Source organism: Bubalus kerabau, chromosome 14 (assembly GCF_029407905.1).
Source record: "Bubalus kerabau isolate K-KA32 ecotype Philippines breed swamp buffalo chromosome 14, PCC_UOA_SB_1v2, whole genome shotgun sequence".
Lineage (NCBI taxonomy): Eukaryota > Metazoa > Chordata > Mammalia > Artiodactyla > Bovidae > Bubalus > Bubalus kerabau.
This window is the reverse complement of record NC_073637.1, coordinates 24002219-24021002: the sequence shown is the minus strand read 5'-3', so window position 1 is coordinate 24021002 and position 18784 is coordinate 24002219. Positions and strand designations below refer to the sequence as shown.

At 42.2% G+C, this 18784-nt stretch overlaps 1 protein-coding gene across 2 annotated transcripts in view; it reads left to right on the top strand.

Annotated features, from left to right (window-relative positions):
• The window catches only part of TCEA1 (transcription elongation factor A1), a 29153-nt gene extending 12544 nt beyond the window's left edge, over positions 1-16609 (top strand). The window contains exons 4-10 of one of the 2 annotated variants that reach the window (XM_055545996.1): positions 6699-6786; positions 7669-7811; positions 8925-8981; positions 9951-10105; positions 12229-12375; positions 13406-13477; positions 15079-16609. In XM_055545996.1, the coding sequence (XP_055401971.1) occupies positions 6699-6786; positions 7669-7811; positions 8925-8981; positions 9951-10105; positions 12229-12375; positions 13406-13477; positions 15079-15087 (671 nt within the window). In that variant the 3' untranslated portion in view covers positions 15088-16609. Of the gene's footprint in view, positions 1-6698; positions 6787-7665; positions 7812-8924; positions 8982-9950; positions 10106-12228; positions 12376-13405; positions 13478-15078 lie in introns of both variants that reach the window. The other variant, XM_055545995.1, reaches the window with a different exon arrangement.
• The last annotated feature ends 2175 nt before the right edge of the window (positions 16610-18784 follow it).

Below are 18784 nucleotides of genomic sequence, written 5' to 3'. Positions count from 1 at the left end.
ACTCATGTCCATCAAGTCAGTAATGCCATCCAGCCATCTCATCCTCTGTCGTCCCCTTCTCCTCCTGCCTCCAATCCCTCCCAGCATCAGAGTCTTTTCCAATGAGTCAACTCTTCCCATGAGGTGGCCAAAGTACTGGAGTTTCAGCTTTAGCATGATTCCTTCCAAAGAACACCCAGGGCTAATCTCCTTCAGAATGGACTGGTTGGATCTCCTTGCAGTCCAAGGGACTCTCAGGAGTCTTCTCCAACACCACAGTTCAAAAGCATCAATTCTTCGGCACTCAGCTTTCTTCACAATCCAACTCTCACATCCATACATGACCACAGGAAAAACCATAGCCTTGACTAGACAAACCTTTGTTGGCAAAGTAATATCTCTGCTTTTCAATATGCTATCTAGGTTGGTCATAACTTTCCTTCCAAGGAGTAAGCGTCTTTTAATTTCAGGGCTGCAGTCACCATCTGCAGTGATTTTGGAGCCCAGAAAAATAAAGTCAGCCACTGTTTCTGCTGTTTCCCCATCTATTTCCCATGAAGTGATGGGACCAGATGCCATGATCTTCGTTTTCTGAATGTTGAGCTTTAAGCCAGCTTTTTCACTCTCCACTTTCACTTTCATCAAGAGGTTTTTTAGTTCCTCTTCACTTTGTGCCATAAGGGTGGTGTCATCTGCATATCTGAGGTGATCGATATTTCTCCCGGCAATCTTGATTCCAGCTTGTGCTTCTTCCAGTCCAGCGTTTCTCATGATGCACTTTGCATATAAGTTAAATAAGCAGGGTGACAATATACAGCCTTGACGTACTCCTTTTCCTATTTGGAACCAGTCTGTTGTTCCATGTCCACTTCTAACTGTTGCTTCCTGACCTGCATACAAATTTCTCAAGAGGCAGATCAGGTGGTCTGGTATTCCCATCTCTTTCAGAATTTTCCACAGTTTATTGTGATCCACACAGTCAAAGGCTTTGGCATAGTCAATAAAGCAGAAATAGATGTTTTTTTGGAACTCTCTTGCTTTTTCCATGATCCAGTGGATGTTGGCAATTTGATCTCTGGTTCCTCTGCCTTTTCTAAAAAAACCAGCTTGTACGTCAGGAAGTTCATGGTTCACATATTGCTGAAGCCTGGCTTGGAGAATTTTGAGCATTACTTTACTAGCGTGTGAGATGAGTGCAATTGTGCGGTAGTTTGGGCATTCTTTGGCATTGCTTTTCTTTGGGATTGGAATGAAAACTGACCTTTTCCAGTCCTGTGGCCACTGCTGAGTTTTCCAAATTTGCTGGCATATTGAGTGCAGCCCTTTCACAGCATCATCTTTCAGGATTTGAAATAGCTCAACTGGAATTCCATCACCTCCACTAGCTTTGTTCGTAGTGATGCTTTCTAAGGTCCACTTGACTTCACATTCCAGGATATCTGGCTGTAGGTCAGTGATCACACCATCATGATTATCTGGGTCATGAAGATCTTTTTTGTACAGTTCTTCTGTGTATTCTTGCCATCTCTTCTTGATATCTTCTGCTTCTGTTAGGTCCATACCATTTCTGTCCTTTATTGAGCCCATCTTTGCATGAAATGTTCCCTTGGTATCTCTAATTTTCTTGAAGAGATCTCTAGTCTTTCCCATTCTGTTGTTTTCCTCTATTTCTTTGCATTGATTGCTGAAGAAGGCTTTCTTATCTCTTCTTGCTTTTCTTTGGAACTCTGCATTCAGATGCTTATATCTTTCCTTTTCTCCTTTGCTTTTCGCTTCTCTTCTTTTCACAGCTATTTGTAAGGCCTCCCCAGACAGCCATTTTGCTTTTTTGCATTTCTTTTCCATGGGGATTGATCCCTGTCTCCTGTACAATGTCATGAACCTCCGTCCATAGTTCATCAGGCACTCTATCTATCAGATCTAGGCCCTTAAATCTATTTCTCATTTCTACTGTATAATCATAAGGGATTTGATTTAGGTCATACCTGAATGGTCTAGTGGTTTTCCCTACTTTCTTCAATTTAAGTCTGAATTTGGCAATAAGGAGTTCATGGTCTGAGCCACAGTCAGCTCCTGGTCTTGTTTTTGCTGACTGTATAGAGCTTCTCCATCTTTGGCTGCAAAGAATATAATCAATCTGATTTCGGTGTTGACCATCTGGTGATGTCCATGTATAGAGTCTTCTCTTGTGTTGTTGGAAGAGGGTGTTTGTTATGACCAGTGCATTTTCTTGGCAAAACTCTATTAGTCTTTGCCCTGCTTCATTCCGTATTCCAAGGCCAAATTTGCCTGTTACTCCAGGTGTTTCTTGACTTCCTACTTTTGCATTCCGGTCTCCTATAATGAAAAGGACATCTTTTTTGGGTGTTAGTTCTAAAAGGTCTTGTTGGTCTTCATAGAATCATTCAACTTCAGCTTCTTCAGCGTTATTGGTTGGGGCATAGACTTGGATTACTGTGATTTTGAATGGTTTGCCTTGGAAACGAACAGAGATCATTCTGTCATTTTTGAGATTGCATCCAAGTACTGCATTTTGGACTCTTTTGTTGACCATGATGGCTACTGTATTTCTTCTGAGGGATTCCTGCTCGCAGTGGTAGATACAATGGTCATCTGAGTTACATTCACCCATTCCAGTCCATTTTAGTTTGCTGATTCCTGGAATGTCGACATTCACTCTTGCCATCTCTTGTTTGACCATTTCCAATTTGCCTTGATTCATGGACCTGACATTCCAGGTTCCTATGCAATATTGCTCTTTACAGCATCGGACCTTGCTTCTATCTCCAGTCACATCCACAGCTGGGTATTGTTTTTGCTTTGGCTCCATCCCTTCATTCTTTCTGGAGTTATTTCTCCACTGATCTCCAGTAGCATATTGGGCACCTACTGACCTGGGGAGTTCCTCTTTCAGTATCCTATCATTTTGCCTTTTCATACTGTTCATGGGGTTCTCAAGGCAAGAATACTGAAGTGGTTTGCCATTCCCTTCTCCAGTGGACCACATTCTGTCAGATCTCTCCACCATGACCCGCCCATCTTGGGTTACCCCAGGGGCATGGCTTAGTTTCATTGAGTTAGACAAGGCTGTGGTCCTAGTGTGATTAGATTGACTAGTTTTCTGTGAGTATGGTTTCAGTGTGTCTGCCCTCTAATGCTGTCTTGCAACACCTACCGTCTTACTTGAGTTTCTCTTACCTTGGGCGTGGGGTATCTCTTCACGGCTGCTCCAGCAAAGCGCAGCCGCTGCTCCTTACCTTGGACGAGGGGTATCTCCTCACCGCCGCCCCTCCTGACCTTCAGTGTGGGATAGCTCCTCTAGGCCCTCCTGCGCCCGCGCAGCCACAGTTACCTTAATCTGCAGTGCACTGTTTGTTCCAGTTTTGTCAGTTGTCCCAATAATTACTTTTCCAGCTTTTTTCCTCATCCTTAAGCTTTTTTTATGTCTTTTCAGTTCAGTTCAGTTCAGTTCAGTCACTCAGTTGTGTCCAACTCTTTGCGACCCCATGAATTGCAGCACGCCAGGCCTCCCTGTCCATCACCAGCTCCCAGAGTTCACTCAAACTCATGTCCATCGAGTTGGTGATGTCATCCAGCCATCTCATCCTCTGTCGTCCCCTTCTCCTCCTGCCTCCAATCCCTCCCAGCATCACAGTCTTTTCCAATGAGTCAACTCTTCGCATGAGGTGGCCAAAGTACTGCAGTTTCAGCTTTAGCATCATTCCTTCCAAAGAACACCCAGGGCTGATCTTCAGAATGGACTGGTTGGATCTCCTTGCAGTCCAAGGGACTCTCAAGAGTCTTCTCCAACACCACAGTTCAAAAGCATCAATTCTTCGGCTCTCAGCTTTCTTCACAGTCCAACTCTCACATCCATACATGACCACAGGAAAAACCATAGCCTTGACTAGACGGATCTTTGTTGGCAAAGTAATGTCTTTGCTTTTCAGTATGCTATCTAGGTTGGTCATAACTTTTCTTACAAGGAGTAAGCGTCTCTTAGGACATGGACTTTTGAAGAACACGTGCCCCCTCCTCCCCTCCCTCTGTTGTTGTGTGTGTGGAGGGGGGGCATTGTCTGTTTTTGGCCTGTGCAGTGCATGTTGCAGGCTCTTAGTTCCCCAACCAGAGACTGGATCTGGGCCCACTGCAGTGAATGCGCTGAGGCCTAACCACTGGACCACCATGTTCCCTGTTCGGGCTTCATCTGGCATTTTCTCATGACTAGATCCGGTTTTGCGTCCCTAGTCGGGGTACTGCGCATGTGTGTTGTGTCCTTCCGGGGTGTGGTGTACAGAGATAGGACGGTGTTATTTCTGAGACCCATCCAAGGTGTACAATGCATCACTGATGATTTTTCCTCGTGTCTAATAGTTCTGTGGGAATCACTTTAAGACCCTGAAACTATGGTGCTCCCTGTCAAGACCTTCCCCCACCCCCATTTGGTATCCCCCGATTACTGCCCAAACCATTCTTTTCGGTGACAGTTGAAAAATTAAGATTTTCTAGTTTTTCGACTTTTTCAGTTTTCATACATCATCATTCTGTAAGAAGAACCCTCTTCTTTCCTCTCAGTTCTTTTTCTGTTGTGAGTGTGGACACATAGGTTCCTGTTCTGTATAATGGATTATAATCCATTCCTGCTAATATTTATTTTGATATTTACATTGTCCCAGGTTTGACCAGTGGGCACCCCTGCAAACTGGCTTTTGTGTCTCTTTGACAAGCTCCTTGCTTTTTTTTGTTGTTGTTTTTAACCTCTTTCCTGCATTCTGGCAGCACGCAACATGCTGGACTTATCTGTCCCAGCCCTGGAACCAGCCATTTCCTGAGCAGTTACCAGCCTTATGTGGAGGAGAAAATAAAAAAAGTGAAGCTTTTAATACTTCATAGATAGCAGCAGTAATAATAAAAGACCTGTTACATATAAGAGCTTGGAAACTAGGAACCAAAAATTGTAAAGCCTGGGAAATTTAGAAAGTTCAGCCTTAAGAAAACTAACGAAATAGAGGATCCTCTATTAGATTCCAAACCAGAAAACATTGCCGTTTAGGTGGTTAGCTAGATTTCTGGGAGATTTCCTCCGCTTCTGGTTAGCACAGTTCTGAACACTTAAGACACACTGTGTGTGGGCCTGTATTAATGCACTTAGTCCTCCCGGCTGTCCCGCGTGCTCTGGGCTGCTGTAACCCCAGTTTGTGCTGAGACAGTTGAGGGGCTGCTGTCACCCCCACTTTGTGCTGAGACAGTCGAGGGACTGAGAGATCAGGTACCTTGTTTGTGTGCAGTAGGAGCAGTGCTAAGCGGCTGAGCTCTAGGGTGTGGTCTGAGCCCTCTGAGTCAGGCTCTGCTTCGTGGCTCACCACCCTCTGCTCAGAGGTTGGAGTGTTTCTATGACCGTTGCTGCCTCTTACTGCCCTGCCTTCTCAGAGGGCCACCGTAGTGCACACTGCATCATGGCAGCGTTACTGCTCCCCCCCAGCACTGGACCTTGTTAGGCAGTACTGCCTGATTGTATTCCCTGTCCCTGGTGGCTTAGATGGTGAAGAATCCGCCTGCAGGGTGGGAGACCTGGGCTTGATCCCAGGGTCAGGAAGATCCCTTGGAGAAGGAAATGGCAGCCCACTCCAGTATGCTTGCCTGGAGGATGCCATGGACAGAGGAGCCTGGTAGGCTGTACAGTCCATGGCGTTGCAGAGAGTCAGACACAATGCATCATGTGACCTTTCTGAAGCCTCCTACTCCCTGTTGCTTTGGGAACATGTCTTGGTCCTTGCTCTGTTCTGAAATGTCATCGCTGATCCGTGCTTTCTTCCTCACGATACCATGGCATCTTCAGGCCTTCCAGGGAATTATAGAGTAAAGGGGACAATACAGTTGGTCTGTGAGAACTGACATGTGTCATGAGGACTGGATTCCCATGATAGTTCTGGAGTTGTGATTGGGACTGTCCTCTGTCAGTCCATCCCGTCCAGAGTGGCATGTTAGCGTGGGAGCTTAGAGCTGCCTGGGCAGTCCGGCCTCAAGGGTAGATGTTCTTCCGTGTTCTGCACAGAGGGCAGTGGAGAACTGAGCTATTCATGCAGCTCTAGGACTCGTGTATGGATCAAAAAGTCGACCAAACTGGGGTAGTTCACGCAGTGGGTCCAAATATTTCTGAACCCAGCTTCAAAGCTGTTCTGGTTGATATAAACGTGAATGTTTCTTTCCAGTGCTAAACTGTTGCCTTCGCCCAACCTATTTTATGTACTTTATTTTCCCGTGTCTGATGACTCACTTCTTTTAAGTCTTAAAGCTTATGCTTTATTAGTATTAATAACCTGTATTAGTTTTCAGATTATTTCAGATAGAGGAGATGCTGAGTAGGCCTAACTAATAATCCTGAAGTATATTCTATGAAAATCTTCTTTGTTTACTATCTCTGAAATATTTATTTGTATTTTGAGTACCACCTCAAATTTTTTTACTTCATGAAAAATTATCAAAACAACATTGTTATATATACTTTGCACTTTAATTTTTTTTAATGTGCAGTGTTTCTTCCATGTACATTTGCTAACAGAATAGCTTGCGTAAACTTCATTTACTTGTTAAAAGCTTAGGATTTTATTGGTTTGTTTTTTTTTTTTTTGCATGATAAATAGCTTGATAACATGTAGTAGTCCTGTTTTTTGTTTTGTTTTAACAAGTGCTGAAACAGGAATTTCATAAATTTTCAGATGGACCATCAACAGATAAAGACTCTGAAGAAAAGAAAAAAGATACTGCTGTTACGTCACAGAATAGCCCTGAAGCAAGAGAGGAAAGGTATTTCACTTCATGGAAGCTTGTGTGTTTTGGGAGACAGGGGTCATGGAGACTTTGGAAAACACAAGACTGACCTCAGAAGGCCTGCGGAGTGGCCGCCGGGCCCATGCAGGCTGTGTGTGGAGGCCGGCTGGGTTACCGGCAAGGGCAAGGGGCTGCCTGCCGGCAGGGTGTAGCAAGTGACATCAGTGGAGTGAAAGGCAGGATTAGTTTGGCAGAACTAATTGGTGGAAATCTTTATTGTGGTAAAAGTTAACTGAAACCAGTCCGAAAATATTTCAGTAAGAATCTAACACAGCAAGTTAATCAGGAGTGGTTGAAGTGATTAGGTTGACTGGAAGAGTTATTAATTATTGCAATGGTGTTGATATTTTTAGAGAGAAATTAAGAGATGTTTATATTTTCACGACTCCTCCCTCCATGTGGTTTTTATCCTGAAGTGGTGTCTCACGTATAAGCCTCACTGGTTGTCTGATTGGAGCAGGGTTTGCCAGCTTTCTCTCTCTGGTTTTGGTCGAGAGCGATCATAGTCTTTGTGCCCTCCTGTATCCCCTCTGCTCATAACTGAGATCCCATCTTTTCATGTGCTGTATTGAGGTGTAATGTGTGTTTTCTATATTAAAAATATTGTTTAACATTTAAAAGGAGGAACAAGGTTAAAAAAATAGAAGACTTGTCTCATCTTTACTAAAAGTTTTAACTTCTTTTTAATCTATATACAGGCAGGTTTTTTTTTTCCATTTAAGAGTCACTGGAATACTATTTCATTTATTTAGGCCCAGAATTACTGTTTTTAGAGAGTAATGGTAATGATACTCACTTTAAGAGAGTTTTCCTGACTTCTTTTTTTGTGTGTCTGTGTGTGTGTGTGTGTTCCAGCAGCTCCAGTGGCAACATGAGCAGCAGAAAGGACGAGACCAATGCCCGGGACACGTACGTCTCATCTTTTCCTCGGGCGCCGAGCACTTCTGATTCTGTGCGGTTAAAGTGCAGGGAGATGCTCGCTGCTGCTCTCCGAACAGGAGGTAAATGTCATTGCTCAGTCCCTTGACCAAGGCCGCTGCTGCCCTGTCCACCTCATTTCACCCTCTGGGTGGGATCCCGATGGCTGCTGCCCCTCACCGCCCAGCCCAGGGAGAGGCTGTTGTGCTGGGCGTTACTGAGAGCAGAGAGGCGCAGGCATCCAGGCCTCTGCTTATTACGTGTGATTCTCAGAAACAATAGGTTCCTTCCTTCTGGTGAATGTTCCCCTGAGTCGTACTTATTTACACTCTTTTTCACAATCCTTTTTCTCCTTACATTTAATCTGCAAACTCAGTATCCCCCCGCCTCAGATTGAGAGTTAATGATACCATATTATTGTCCTGTTGTTAAATGTTACTATGACATTAATAAGTTTTATATTCATAATTTCATTTCCTACTTTTTTAAGTGAGAAAGAGATCTTGGTTTATATATGGGAGCTTTAATTTAATTTAGGGGTATTCATTCCTATGTAAAATTTCGGCTTTAAAGTTTCATATATAGGAATATGTATTTACTGTCTTCTAAAAATGCATCCTTTTCTATTATACTGAGCCCTAGTTAGTATGACCTATTTTTCTTCTTACTCTGCCTTTTCTTTACTCTGATTCCTTTATTATCTCTTTATGTATATTTTCTTGTTTCTTTCTAGTTTTTTTTTGTTCCTTCTGTCACTTTGAACGTTTGCCTAGAAGTCTTCTGAGTGTGTCCATATATGTGATTGGCCAATGAAATGAATGGTTTCTTCGCATGGAAGCCTGAGGCAGGAAGGAGACAAGACAGTTCTTTGCATAAGTTTCTCTGCTGTCTGTGGGAACAGCCAGAATTTCTGGAGTTGTGAAATGAGGGGTTGCCTGCTGGATGCATGACTCCCCAACTCCTGAGGGATAAGGCATCATCCATGCAGGAGCCCTGTGGACACTAGCTGAATCCAGAGGAGGAGCTGAGGAAGTCACAAAGAAGACCAGGTTCTAAGGAAACTATACTGAAAGGATTCTTTGTATAGGGCAAGTGGGGTTGAAGAAATAGGAATACAGTTTAATTGGCTGTGTACTGAAATTTTCTTTTAATATGTTGTAATCATTCATTCATGACACTTCTCTGTCTGTGTTTAGATGACTATATCGCCATTGGAGCTGACGAGGAAGAATTGGGATCTCAGATTGAGGAAGATATCCTTTGCGTGTATATTCATATTGGTGTCAAGAATCCAGTAGATTATTTTTTCTTCCTGTAAAGAATAGAAGATCTTATTCTTCAGTTTCTGTGTTGATTGTTTTGGTGGGAAAGGGGAAGGCTGTCTGTGACATGTTGTTCTTGTTGTCCTGTTATGCAAAAGTAAGATACACAATGGTGACAGCGCTTTTATTTTTCTGCCTTGCAGATTGAGACTAACGTCTCACGGACACGTGCTACGGGTGCAAAGTGGGGTCTCACCTTGTGGGTGGGGCCCTCAGCAAAGCATAGAAATCCCCTGAGCTCATCGTCCTGTGCGTTCACACTGGGTGCCTCAGAAAGAGCTCTGGTGGGGGAGAGCGAGTCTTGCACATGGGTCCAGGGAGCAGGAACTGTCTGGTGACAGATGACAGTGTACCGCAGGCCTGTCCTGGCTGAGGGGTGGCTGCTCTAGGGCTGGGCCCCTGCTGGAGCCCGTCCTATTGAAAAAAACCGACTGCTAACCTGGCTTCTTGCTGAGCCGGAAGGAGATGAACCTCCAGGCCACTGTGAACTGTCTTCCGAACCTTCTTCTATCAGAAGGCCCTCAAGAGAGCTCTGTGGTCTTTTTGAGGCTTTTAGGATCCTTGGCGGAATGCAGATTTGGGCCAGGGAAAGCATGTATAAATTCAGGCTCTTTTTCTAAAGTTTTCTCACTCAGATTGAATACCTGAGTTACATTTTAAACCCTTTTAATCTGTGTCACTTGGCATTAAACATTGAGAAAGTATTGCTCATTCATAGCATAAAATCACTATTTTTTGCCAGGTACTGATCAGGAAATCAGGCAGAAACAGTGCCTTATTAATTTGATCTGAATTGGAAATACTGCTTAGAAATTTCAGGAATTCTTATCATGGCAGAATAGGAAAAAAAATGATCTTAGGACCTTTATAATTTAACCTTTTTCCTTAATGGCCTAGTACCTATCTATCAAGAAATAAGGAATACAGACATGAAATACAAAAATAGAGTACGAAGTAGGATATCAAATCTTAAGGATGCCAAAAATCCAAATTTAAGGAAAAACGTGCTGTGTGGAAACATTCCTCCTGACTTGTTTGCTAGAATGACAGCAGAGGTGAGTGCATTTGAATAGAACATTTCTGTGACGGTATTCCATGATGTCAAGTGTAAAGTCTGTTTAAATCATGAAGTACTGAATAAATACTACATCTGTAATAACTATCCTAATACACTTTTATACACACTATATACAGTATACTAGACAAGAACTTAAGGTGATTGAATCTGTTAGCATCAGTACTTTGTCCCTTTCATAACTGTACCATGATCTTTGAGTGGTTGCCTTATTAAATTATTGTCAAAAAATAAAAATGTTATTTATTGTAGATTCATGTAGAATCAGAATTAGATTTCTAATTGCAAAACAGACTTTGTAACCTCTAAGCTCTTTTCTTGGTTAAATACTATAAGATTGGCTACATCTTATTGACTATTCTTATATTTATTTAGAAAGTGATGCAGAAAATGAAATTCATTGTTTGCTTTTTTTAGATGTAGCTAATTCATAGATATAAGCTGAAGTGTGTCTACAGTCTCACTGTCTTACTGAACATCCAAGTGAATTTGTCTTTCTATATAACTAATGAAAACTGTTATATTTTTAAGATTCATTTTTTAAAACCTCATTAGGATAATTTTCACAAAGTACAGAGCATAGTGTAATGAAGTCCTGTCTACCCATCACCTAAGCTTCAAGTATATTAAGTAATTTGTCACTTGTTTATTATCTATCCCTTCTTTGTTTTCTTTCTTTTCCCCTGAATTATTTTCAAGCAAATTCCAGACATTATATCTTTCCACCTCTCTATCCTTGAGAGAAATCTGTAAAAATCTGACATTCTTATGTAACTACACTGTCATCACTGCGTCCAGCAAGTCTAATGATGATTTCTTGGTGTATCTGATATCTGGTTTATAGTCATTGTATGTTCCTGGTTGTACATTTACTTTGTATCAGGATCCAAAGTCTAGATGTCACCTTAAGCTTGGTCTCTTAAGACTGTATGAACATAGTTAAGTCTCCTTTTCCAGCCCCCTTTTCTTCCATGACATTGACCTATTGAAGAAACTGGTTTATCTCTTGTGTATCTCACACTGAATTGCCCGTTTCTTCCTCATTACACTAATTTTTCTGTCTCCATTCTTTTCTGTGAACTGGAAGCTAGTTTTATAGGCTTAGATTATATGCAGGTTTAATTTTCCCTGCACAGATGCTTCATCAGTGGTCCTTCTTACTTCATACTACATCACCTCAGGAGACATGTATCTTGTTCTCGTTGGTGTGGAAATTTATCAGGGATTTGTGTATGGACAGTCTCATCCCTTCTCTGTGAGGTTCTCCACTGGCCTTTCATCTGCATGTTCACCCACTGATGATCCTTGCCTGAACTGGTGATGTCATTAGGAGTTGCAAAACAGATTTCTAGAATTCTGAAAGTCCTTTCACCTTCCTTAGCTAGACTTCTTTGATAGAGGAGCACTTGCCCTGAGTTTAAGGCCATTGGTTAGGATAGGAAAGGCAGGTGAGTGTGTAATTGTTCCCTTTGGTTAACGGTTGTCAGAAGGAGTGGTTGGCGCCCCACTAACCGCCAATGGGGGCCTTTGTTGCCATTTTTGCATGTGTTTGTGCTCTACTTTTTTAAGTGTCATTATGGACTGGTGACTTTATTTATCCAGTGGGTTGGTCTTTTCAGTGATTTATCATGATGGCTGAAGAAATTATCCTCTTTCTGGTCAATGGAGCTCTGTCACATAGCCCCTTTGTCCAGTGATGAGCTCACAGTGGTCAGGCAGCTCCCATGCTTCCTGGCACAAGAAGATACTCTGCCTGTCTTGTGCATTTCTTGACTCAAAACTGGAACCAGACATTCCTCTGAGGCCCCTGGTTCCTTTTCTGGCGGAGGAGGTGGGTGCAGTAGTAGAGACCATGGTCTGGATACGCTCATCACTACCGGATTGCGTTAAATGCAGTTTTCACATACAGACTTCTGAGTGTTTGGGAAAAATGTAAGAGTAAACAAACTGATGAGTCCTTTGAGGAAAAATATGATATTTCACTTTCAAAACTTTAAACGTTGATTTTGATCCTGTTGTTGTTTAACTATTGGAGCATAAACAGCATTCTGCATGTGTATAGAAGGTGCCTGTAACTGGGTGGTATTGCTGTCCTTGTGATAGGAGATGGCTAGTGATGAGCTCAAAGAGATGCGAAAAAACTTGACCAAAGAAGCCATCAGAGAGCATCAGATGGCCAAGACAGGCGGAACCCAGACGGACTTGTTCACATGTGGGAAATGTAAAAAGAAGAACTGCACTTACACACAGGTTTGTGACTGTTAATAGACTCACTTTCATACTAAGAGGCTTACAACTCCTGTTTCAAGACAAATATCAACTTATTTTCAGTTAGCTGGATTTGTTAGTATTAAGAATGTATCCTTATACTTGAGGTCTCTCTCAAAACATATCAAAATAACTTTGTGTTTCTAGTTACAGTCTTATATTAGAGCAGATGTCAAGTTCCTCAGTCACAGAGGATGGGTATTTAAGGCTCTTGTTGCTGTCTGACTTTTAGAAAGGTTTTGGCAGTTTTTGTCAGAATGAAGTATTTGTAATTTTTACGTTTTTACGAATTTGTAAGAAAACTGAGAGGTCTTTTAATTAGTATTTCTGTGCTTCTTAGTTATGATGAAAATTTTTCATATTTGTTAGCCATTTATCAGTAGTATATATTAGATTCACCTGGCTTAGACCGTAAAGCGTCTGCCTACACTGTGGGAGACCCGGGTTTGATCCCTGGGTTGGAAGATCCCCTGGAGAAGGAAATGGCAACCTACTCCAGTACTCTTGCCTGGAAAATCCCATGGACTGAGGAGCCTGGTAGGCTACAGTCCATGGGGTCTCAAAGAGTCGGACACGACTGAGTGACTGCACTTCACTTCTATCGGTAGTATAATGTGCAAGTTTAGATAATTTTCCCACTTACCTGGGATAAAGATGAGAAGACAAGGACTTTTGTTTGGAAATGTGTGTTCTTTCCTTATTATTTCACTAATTTGTTAATAGCTTATTTTGGACTGTTACACATTTTATTGTGCTACCATTGTAGTTCATGTAGGATATTCTAACTTAGGTTGGATTTTCTGTGTAGTCGCTCAGTCGTGTCCGACTCTTTGTGACCCCATAGACTGTAGCCTACCAGGCCCCTCTGTCCATGGGATTTTCCAGGCAATATTACTGGAGTGGATTGCCATTTCCTTCTCTAGGGGATCTTCCCAACCCAGGGCTCGAACCCGGGTCTTCCGCATTCTAGACAGATGCTTTAAGCAGTGTTTTTCACCCAACTTTGCCATAGGTACAAACGCGGAGTGCTGATGAACCCATGACAACGTTTGTCGTCTGCAACGAGTGTGGAAACCGGTGGAAGGTAGGGCGCCCGGGGGTTTCCCGTTTCACCCGGCTCTGTGGGGTGGTTTCTCCCTGGAGTGGTTACACCGGCTCTTCTCTGGGGGCTGTCCCGTGTGTCCCATGCTAACCCTGCACCATGCTGGGGAGGCCAAGGCTGGCGTCTGTCGTGGATCACACTGTTTGGTACTCTGCTAGAACTAGATGGTGACTTTGGACACTGCCCTCTGCGTGGTCTTGGTGCAGGAGTCACAAGGCTGGATCTTAGAGGTGTAGCTCCTGTGTCGCCATCCTGTGCACACACTGTCCTTTCAGGTGCCCCCATGCTTGTTCTTCCGGAACACGTACACGGGTGTATGGTTGCGTAAATGTTTATTCTGGAAAAACTACTGTACCCCTTTGAAATCCAGCCCACTGGTTTCAGTGTTTATTCTAGGAAATCCAGATGAGCACTGCCATGATCTGGTAGGCTTCTCATGAAGCCTTCTTTTGTGTTGCCTGTGTTCTCCTAAATTAGCCCCACACAGGCAAATAATGTTACATGAATGATTCATTCTTCAGTGATTTCTGTGAGCCACAGAAACATCACACCTAAAACAGAGGTGGGGACACTAGGAGTGTGTGGCTGGGGGCTCCCACAGGAGAAAGGTGGGCTTTGGAGCCAGACACGCTTTGGGCTCCTTTGCCCCTTACTGTTGCTGAACTGTGATATTCTCACAGACAAATATAAATAAGGCCCACATTACAGGTCATGCTGAGTAGTAGAAATGATAGATTTAAAAGTGCCTGGTCATTGTTGATGCTCCAAAAATGCTTTCTATTTGTGATTAGTTTTGTGTGTGTGTGTGTGAAAATTCTACAAGCTTCTTTTCAAGCTATTCTTACCTTAGACGTTTCCTTACTTTAAAACAGTCACAGAGGTTAAAGCATTTCCTGAAATCAGAAGTGAACAAAAAAGACAGTGGGAGGAGGGCTCTAGCAGTGTTCCAGCGGTGAGGCCAGCGCCCATTTCGTTACACACAGAGATTCTGTTCTTGGGCCTGGAGGGTATGGTGCTGACAATGTCTTCATGGCTTGAAGCAGTGTCTCCTGCCTGGAGCCAGCAGTTTCTTTAACTGGTCTACGGGAGGGATGTTCATGCTGTTCAATCCTGCTGGGCAAACCTGGTTTTTCCAGTGCTCTCCTAGATTTGTTTAGCATCATGAGGAGGAGGAAGACTGGGCATATCACAGTTTGTACTGAATACAGGCAGTTTGCTGCAAAGTGCTGACATAGTTCCTGTTGGATTTAAGAAAATTCAATGTAATGTAGAAAGCTGATGCCTATGGTGGCTTACTCTGGAAGTTCAAATTTGGAATTAATTTTTTTAACCTAAGAATTAAGGAGAGAAGTGCTTAATAAGAAAATATTTTATATTATTTCTTTATGTATGCTTAGCAATTCGAAATTGGAAGAGTCAAACACAATATAGGTGACTGTTCACGTCTGGAAAATACAACATATTTTTTTTAAATGCCTCTTTCTTTAGCAGTGTCATGTGTATGCTGTGTTGAACAGGGGAAGGAGGTACACCCCATTGTCTGTATTTAAAGGTCTCACAAAATATTTCTTCTTTTTTGACAGTTCTGTTGAGTTGGAAGCATTGGCAAAACATCTGGACCATTAAGAAGATGGATTTTGTAATTAGCTTTAAGACTAGGTCGACTAGCTAGTTTTCCTGCAAATCAGATTTTTAAAGTAACTTGCCTCCCTTGGGTTAGTCTCTGGTTTTGACATAGTGTCCCTTCCTTAAACGCCTTGTGTAGTTTCAGGTCAGTAGGGAGACCACATAATGGTATCTGTTTCAAAACTTTTTTTTTTTTTTTTTTTTTCATTTTTTATAAACTTTTGGCAGTTAATTTTTACCTTTTTTTTTCTTCTTAAAAGAAAATGTAGCAACTTTTTTACAATATAAAACATACACAGTAGAATGTTACTCTTCTCAGTTAACACACAAGTGGAAATTACATTTCTTTTTCCTATATTGGCATGTACCTGCAAATATTAAAAAAGGATGAGGCAGTGTAATTATAAGTTTATCAGACATGGTGTGTATTCAAGTAATACTTGACCAGCTTATCTAAATTGTATATAATATTTGAACTAGCATATGAAATTGATTTTAATTATTCTGTTCACAAGTCTGGGATAATTAGATATTATTTTGCATTTGTAACTAACTGTGATCCTCATTTCTTGTAATTTCTTGTACATGTGTATTACTTGTTCTTAATAGATTTTGGCTTTTGGAAATATGACTTGACTTTGTTGAAATCAGTTTGGTTTGTTGTTTATTTACCTGTTTGACTTTGTAGTGTATTTTAGTTTTGCAGAACACTGTCATAATTTGGTATGCTTTTCATAAATCCCAGACAGGCAAAGAGTGGAAAGTTTGGACCATTTTTTCCTTTTGTAGGAAGACACACTGGGAGGAAGATGTTAGCATTTTAGAATAGTGTGGTTCCTGTGAACAGTTCCTGACTTGATTTTGATTTGGAAATCTGTCCTGACTGAGGACTTTAAGGCTTATATAGATCATTAAGCTGTGGTCTTTCCATATGGAGACTGATGGAGCACATTTCTTTCCTAACTGACTTGCTGCCTCTTACCCAGGAGGTAAGGCTGAGGGACAGATGAGTGTGTGGGCTATAACACGGCCCACGTTTATGGGACGGACCTTGCAGTTAAGTGTGTGTCATCTGCTTGGTTGAGAATAAGGAAGAATGATCTCACACTGGCTGTAGCACATCTTGAATCCCCAGTTACGAGGAACACATCTCATCCTGCTCCATCTCCACTCTCCGACCCCTATGGAAAGACTTCAGCACCAGCTTGCACACCCCGCGCCCCCCCGCCTTTCCCCACTGCTCACCGCAGGTCAGTTTGATGCAGTAGAGAAAACATCCAGAAGTCCACATGAAGACCCCATGTGTAAGAATTGGCCACTGGTGCCATCCCACCTCCTCTTTGTCAGGTCACAGAGTAACCTTTTATCACTTGGAAAATAACATGAATTTTTGAAAGAATGAGTGTAAGAAGATTAAAATAGTCCCACTTTTAAGTGAGCCATTTTTAAATTTGTAATTCAATAAAGTTTCTTGTTATTAAACATGTATCACATTTTGTCATTTTATTTTGATATCTATACTTGCTTTATTTTTTGTTTAAAAAGTTCTGATTAAAAAAAAAAGTAGAAAAATGGTTAAAAAAAAAAAAAAAGTTCTCCTTTCCCAACTATTAAGGTGTTTTTAAAGTGCAGTTTTAACTAATGGTTGCCTGGTTGTAGGTATGAAGGGACTGGTGCAGAGCACATTTGTTTTCTCCTCCCTGGACCCCGGAGAGGGATTCAGGCTGGTTCAGAGCAGAGTACATGTGTGCATTCTGTGTGTGCACTCAGTGTGATACGAAAAACCAAACAGGGAGTCTTAGACTGGAAAACGCCAGCCAGTTATAAAGTAACCGGAAGTAAACAGTTCTCAAGGGTAATATCTTATAATGTCTATTTCTAGGACAAAGCAACTGTGTTAAATTAACATGGAGATGTTGCTCAGTCACTAAGTTGTGTCTGACTCTTTGTGACCCCATGGACTGCAGCACACCAGACTTCCCTGTCCTTCACCATCTCCCAGAGTTTGCACAAATTTATGTTCATTGAGTCAGTGATACAATCCAACCATTTCATCCTCTGTCACTGCCTTCTCCTGACTTCAATCTTTCCCAGCATCAGGGTCTTTTCCAATGAGTTGGCTGTTCGTATCAGGCAGCCAAAGTACTGCCGCTTCAATGTCAGTTCTTCTAATGAATATTCAGGGTTGATTTCCTTTAAATTGACTGGTTTGATCTCCTTGTTGTTTAAGGGACTCTCAAGAGTCTTCTCCAGCACCACAATTCGAAAGCATCAATTCTTTGGAGCTCAGCCTTCATGGTCCAACTCTCACAGGAAAGCTATGACAAACCTAGACAGCGTATTATTGAAAGCTGAGATATCACTTTTCTGGCAAAAGTCCCATATAGTCAAAGCTATGTTTTTTCCAGTAGTCATGTACAGATAGGAGAGTTGGATCATAAAGTTAGATGTGACAGTTAATGAAGAACCATCCCCGGAAGGCAGAAAATCACCACCTTGGTATTCCAGCTCCCCTGAGAATAATGAGTGTTCATGTAAGTGTTGGGAAGCCATGGCAGGAGTTCTGACACACACACACAAACACAAACACACGTTCTACATGCCTCACAGATGGAACAAAGTTTAAAGTATTAACACTAGACTTCCACAATGATTGCCTCTAGTTCAAAGTATAATTTGGGGATTTGAGGTATCAAAAATAACAAAGTGGTGAGATTTAAGGAGTTTTAATCAACAGTTACACTTTCCTGCCCACTGCAGCCTCCACCTCCACCCCATTTAGCTGTATGGAAAAAATTAGCCATTCAAGAATTGAGGGACTTCCCTGGTGGTCCAGTGGTGAAGACTCTTACCTTCCACTGCAGGAGATGTAGGTTTGGTCCCTGCTAAGAAAATTAAGATCTCATATGCTGTAGGATACAGCCAAAAAGTGAAACAAGAATGTGCCACCAGGAAATGTAAGGTGAATAGTCACTGATGTAAAAATCCACGTGTTTCTCCAAGTTTCAGGATAAGCGAAGTGCCCACACTGAAGATCCTACTTCATAGTGAGTAGGACAGAGGTACTGCCTGACGAGTTCCTAGGTCAAACTGGTTGTGGGGGCTCCCCTCACCCCCTACATAGTTCCTAGGATGAATGACAAGTTAAACCAGTCCAGTGCAACAGCTGTGATGAGTAGCTGTAAGTTGGGGAAGGTGGAGCCCATGCATTTCTATGAGAAACTTGTTCAGTGCTGTGTTCAACACCTCAGAGAATGGGTGCACCCAGTGGGGGCTCATGGAATAGTTTTCTTGCTTCTGTTTGTGTTCTATCTTAACTGGGGGAGCTGAGTCATGAAGGCTGTCCCACGACTGTGGACCTGGGGGAGGGCAGGTAACCAGTGCCAGCAATGTTGTGGACTCAGTTCCAGGAAGAAGTAACAAGCTCCAGCCTTGGGAGGTCTCTTCTGGTACTCCGGTTCTGCAAAGTGATGCAACGGGTTTATTATTAATTAAAATTTTTATTCAAATCAACCTGTGTGCTCTGGTGCTTGTTTATCTAAGTGGTGGATGGAAGATGGGAGCACAGATGACTGCCTCCAATGACTTGTTCTGATTTGTCTCCCCAGTGCTATAAAAAGACAGCTAATTATTTATTTATTTTTTTCTTAATGGCCCCAACTG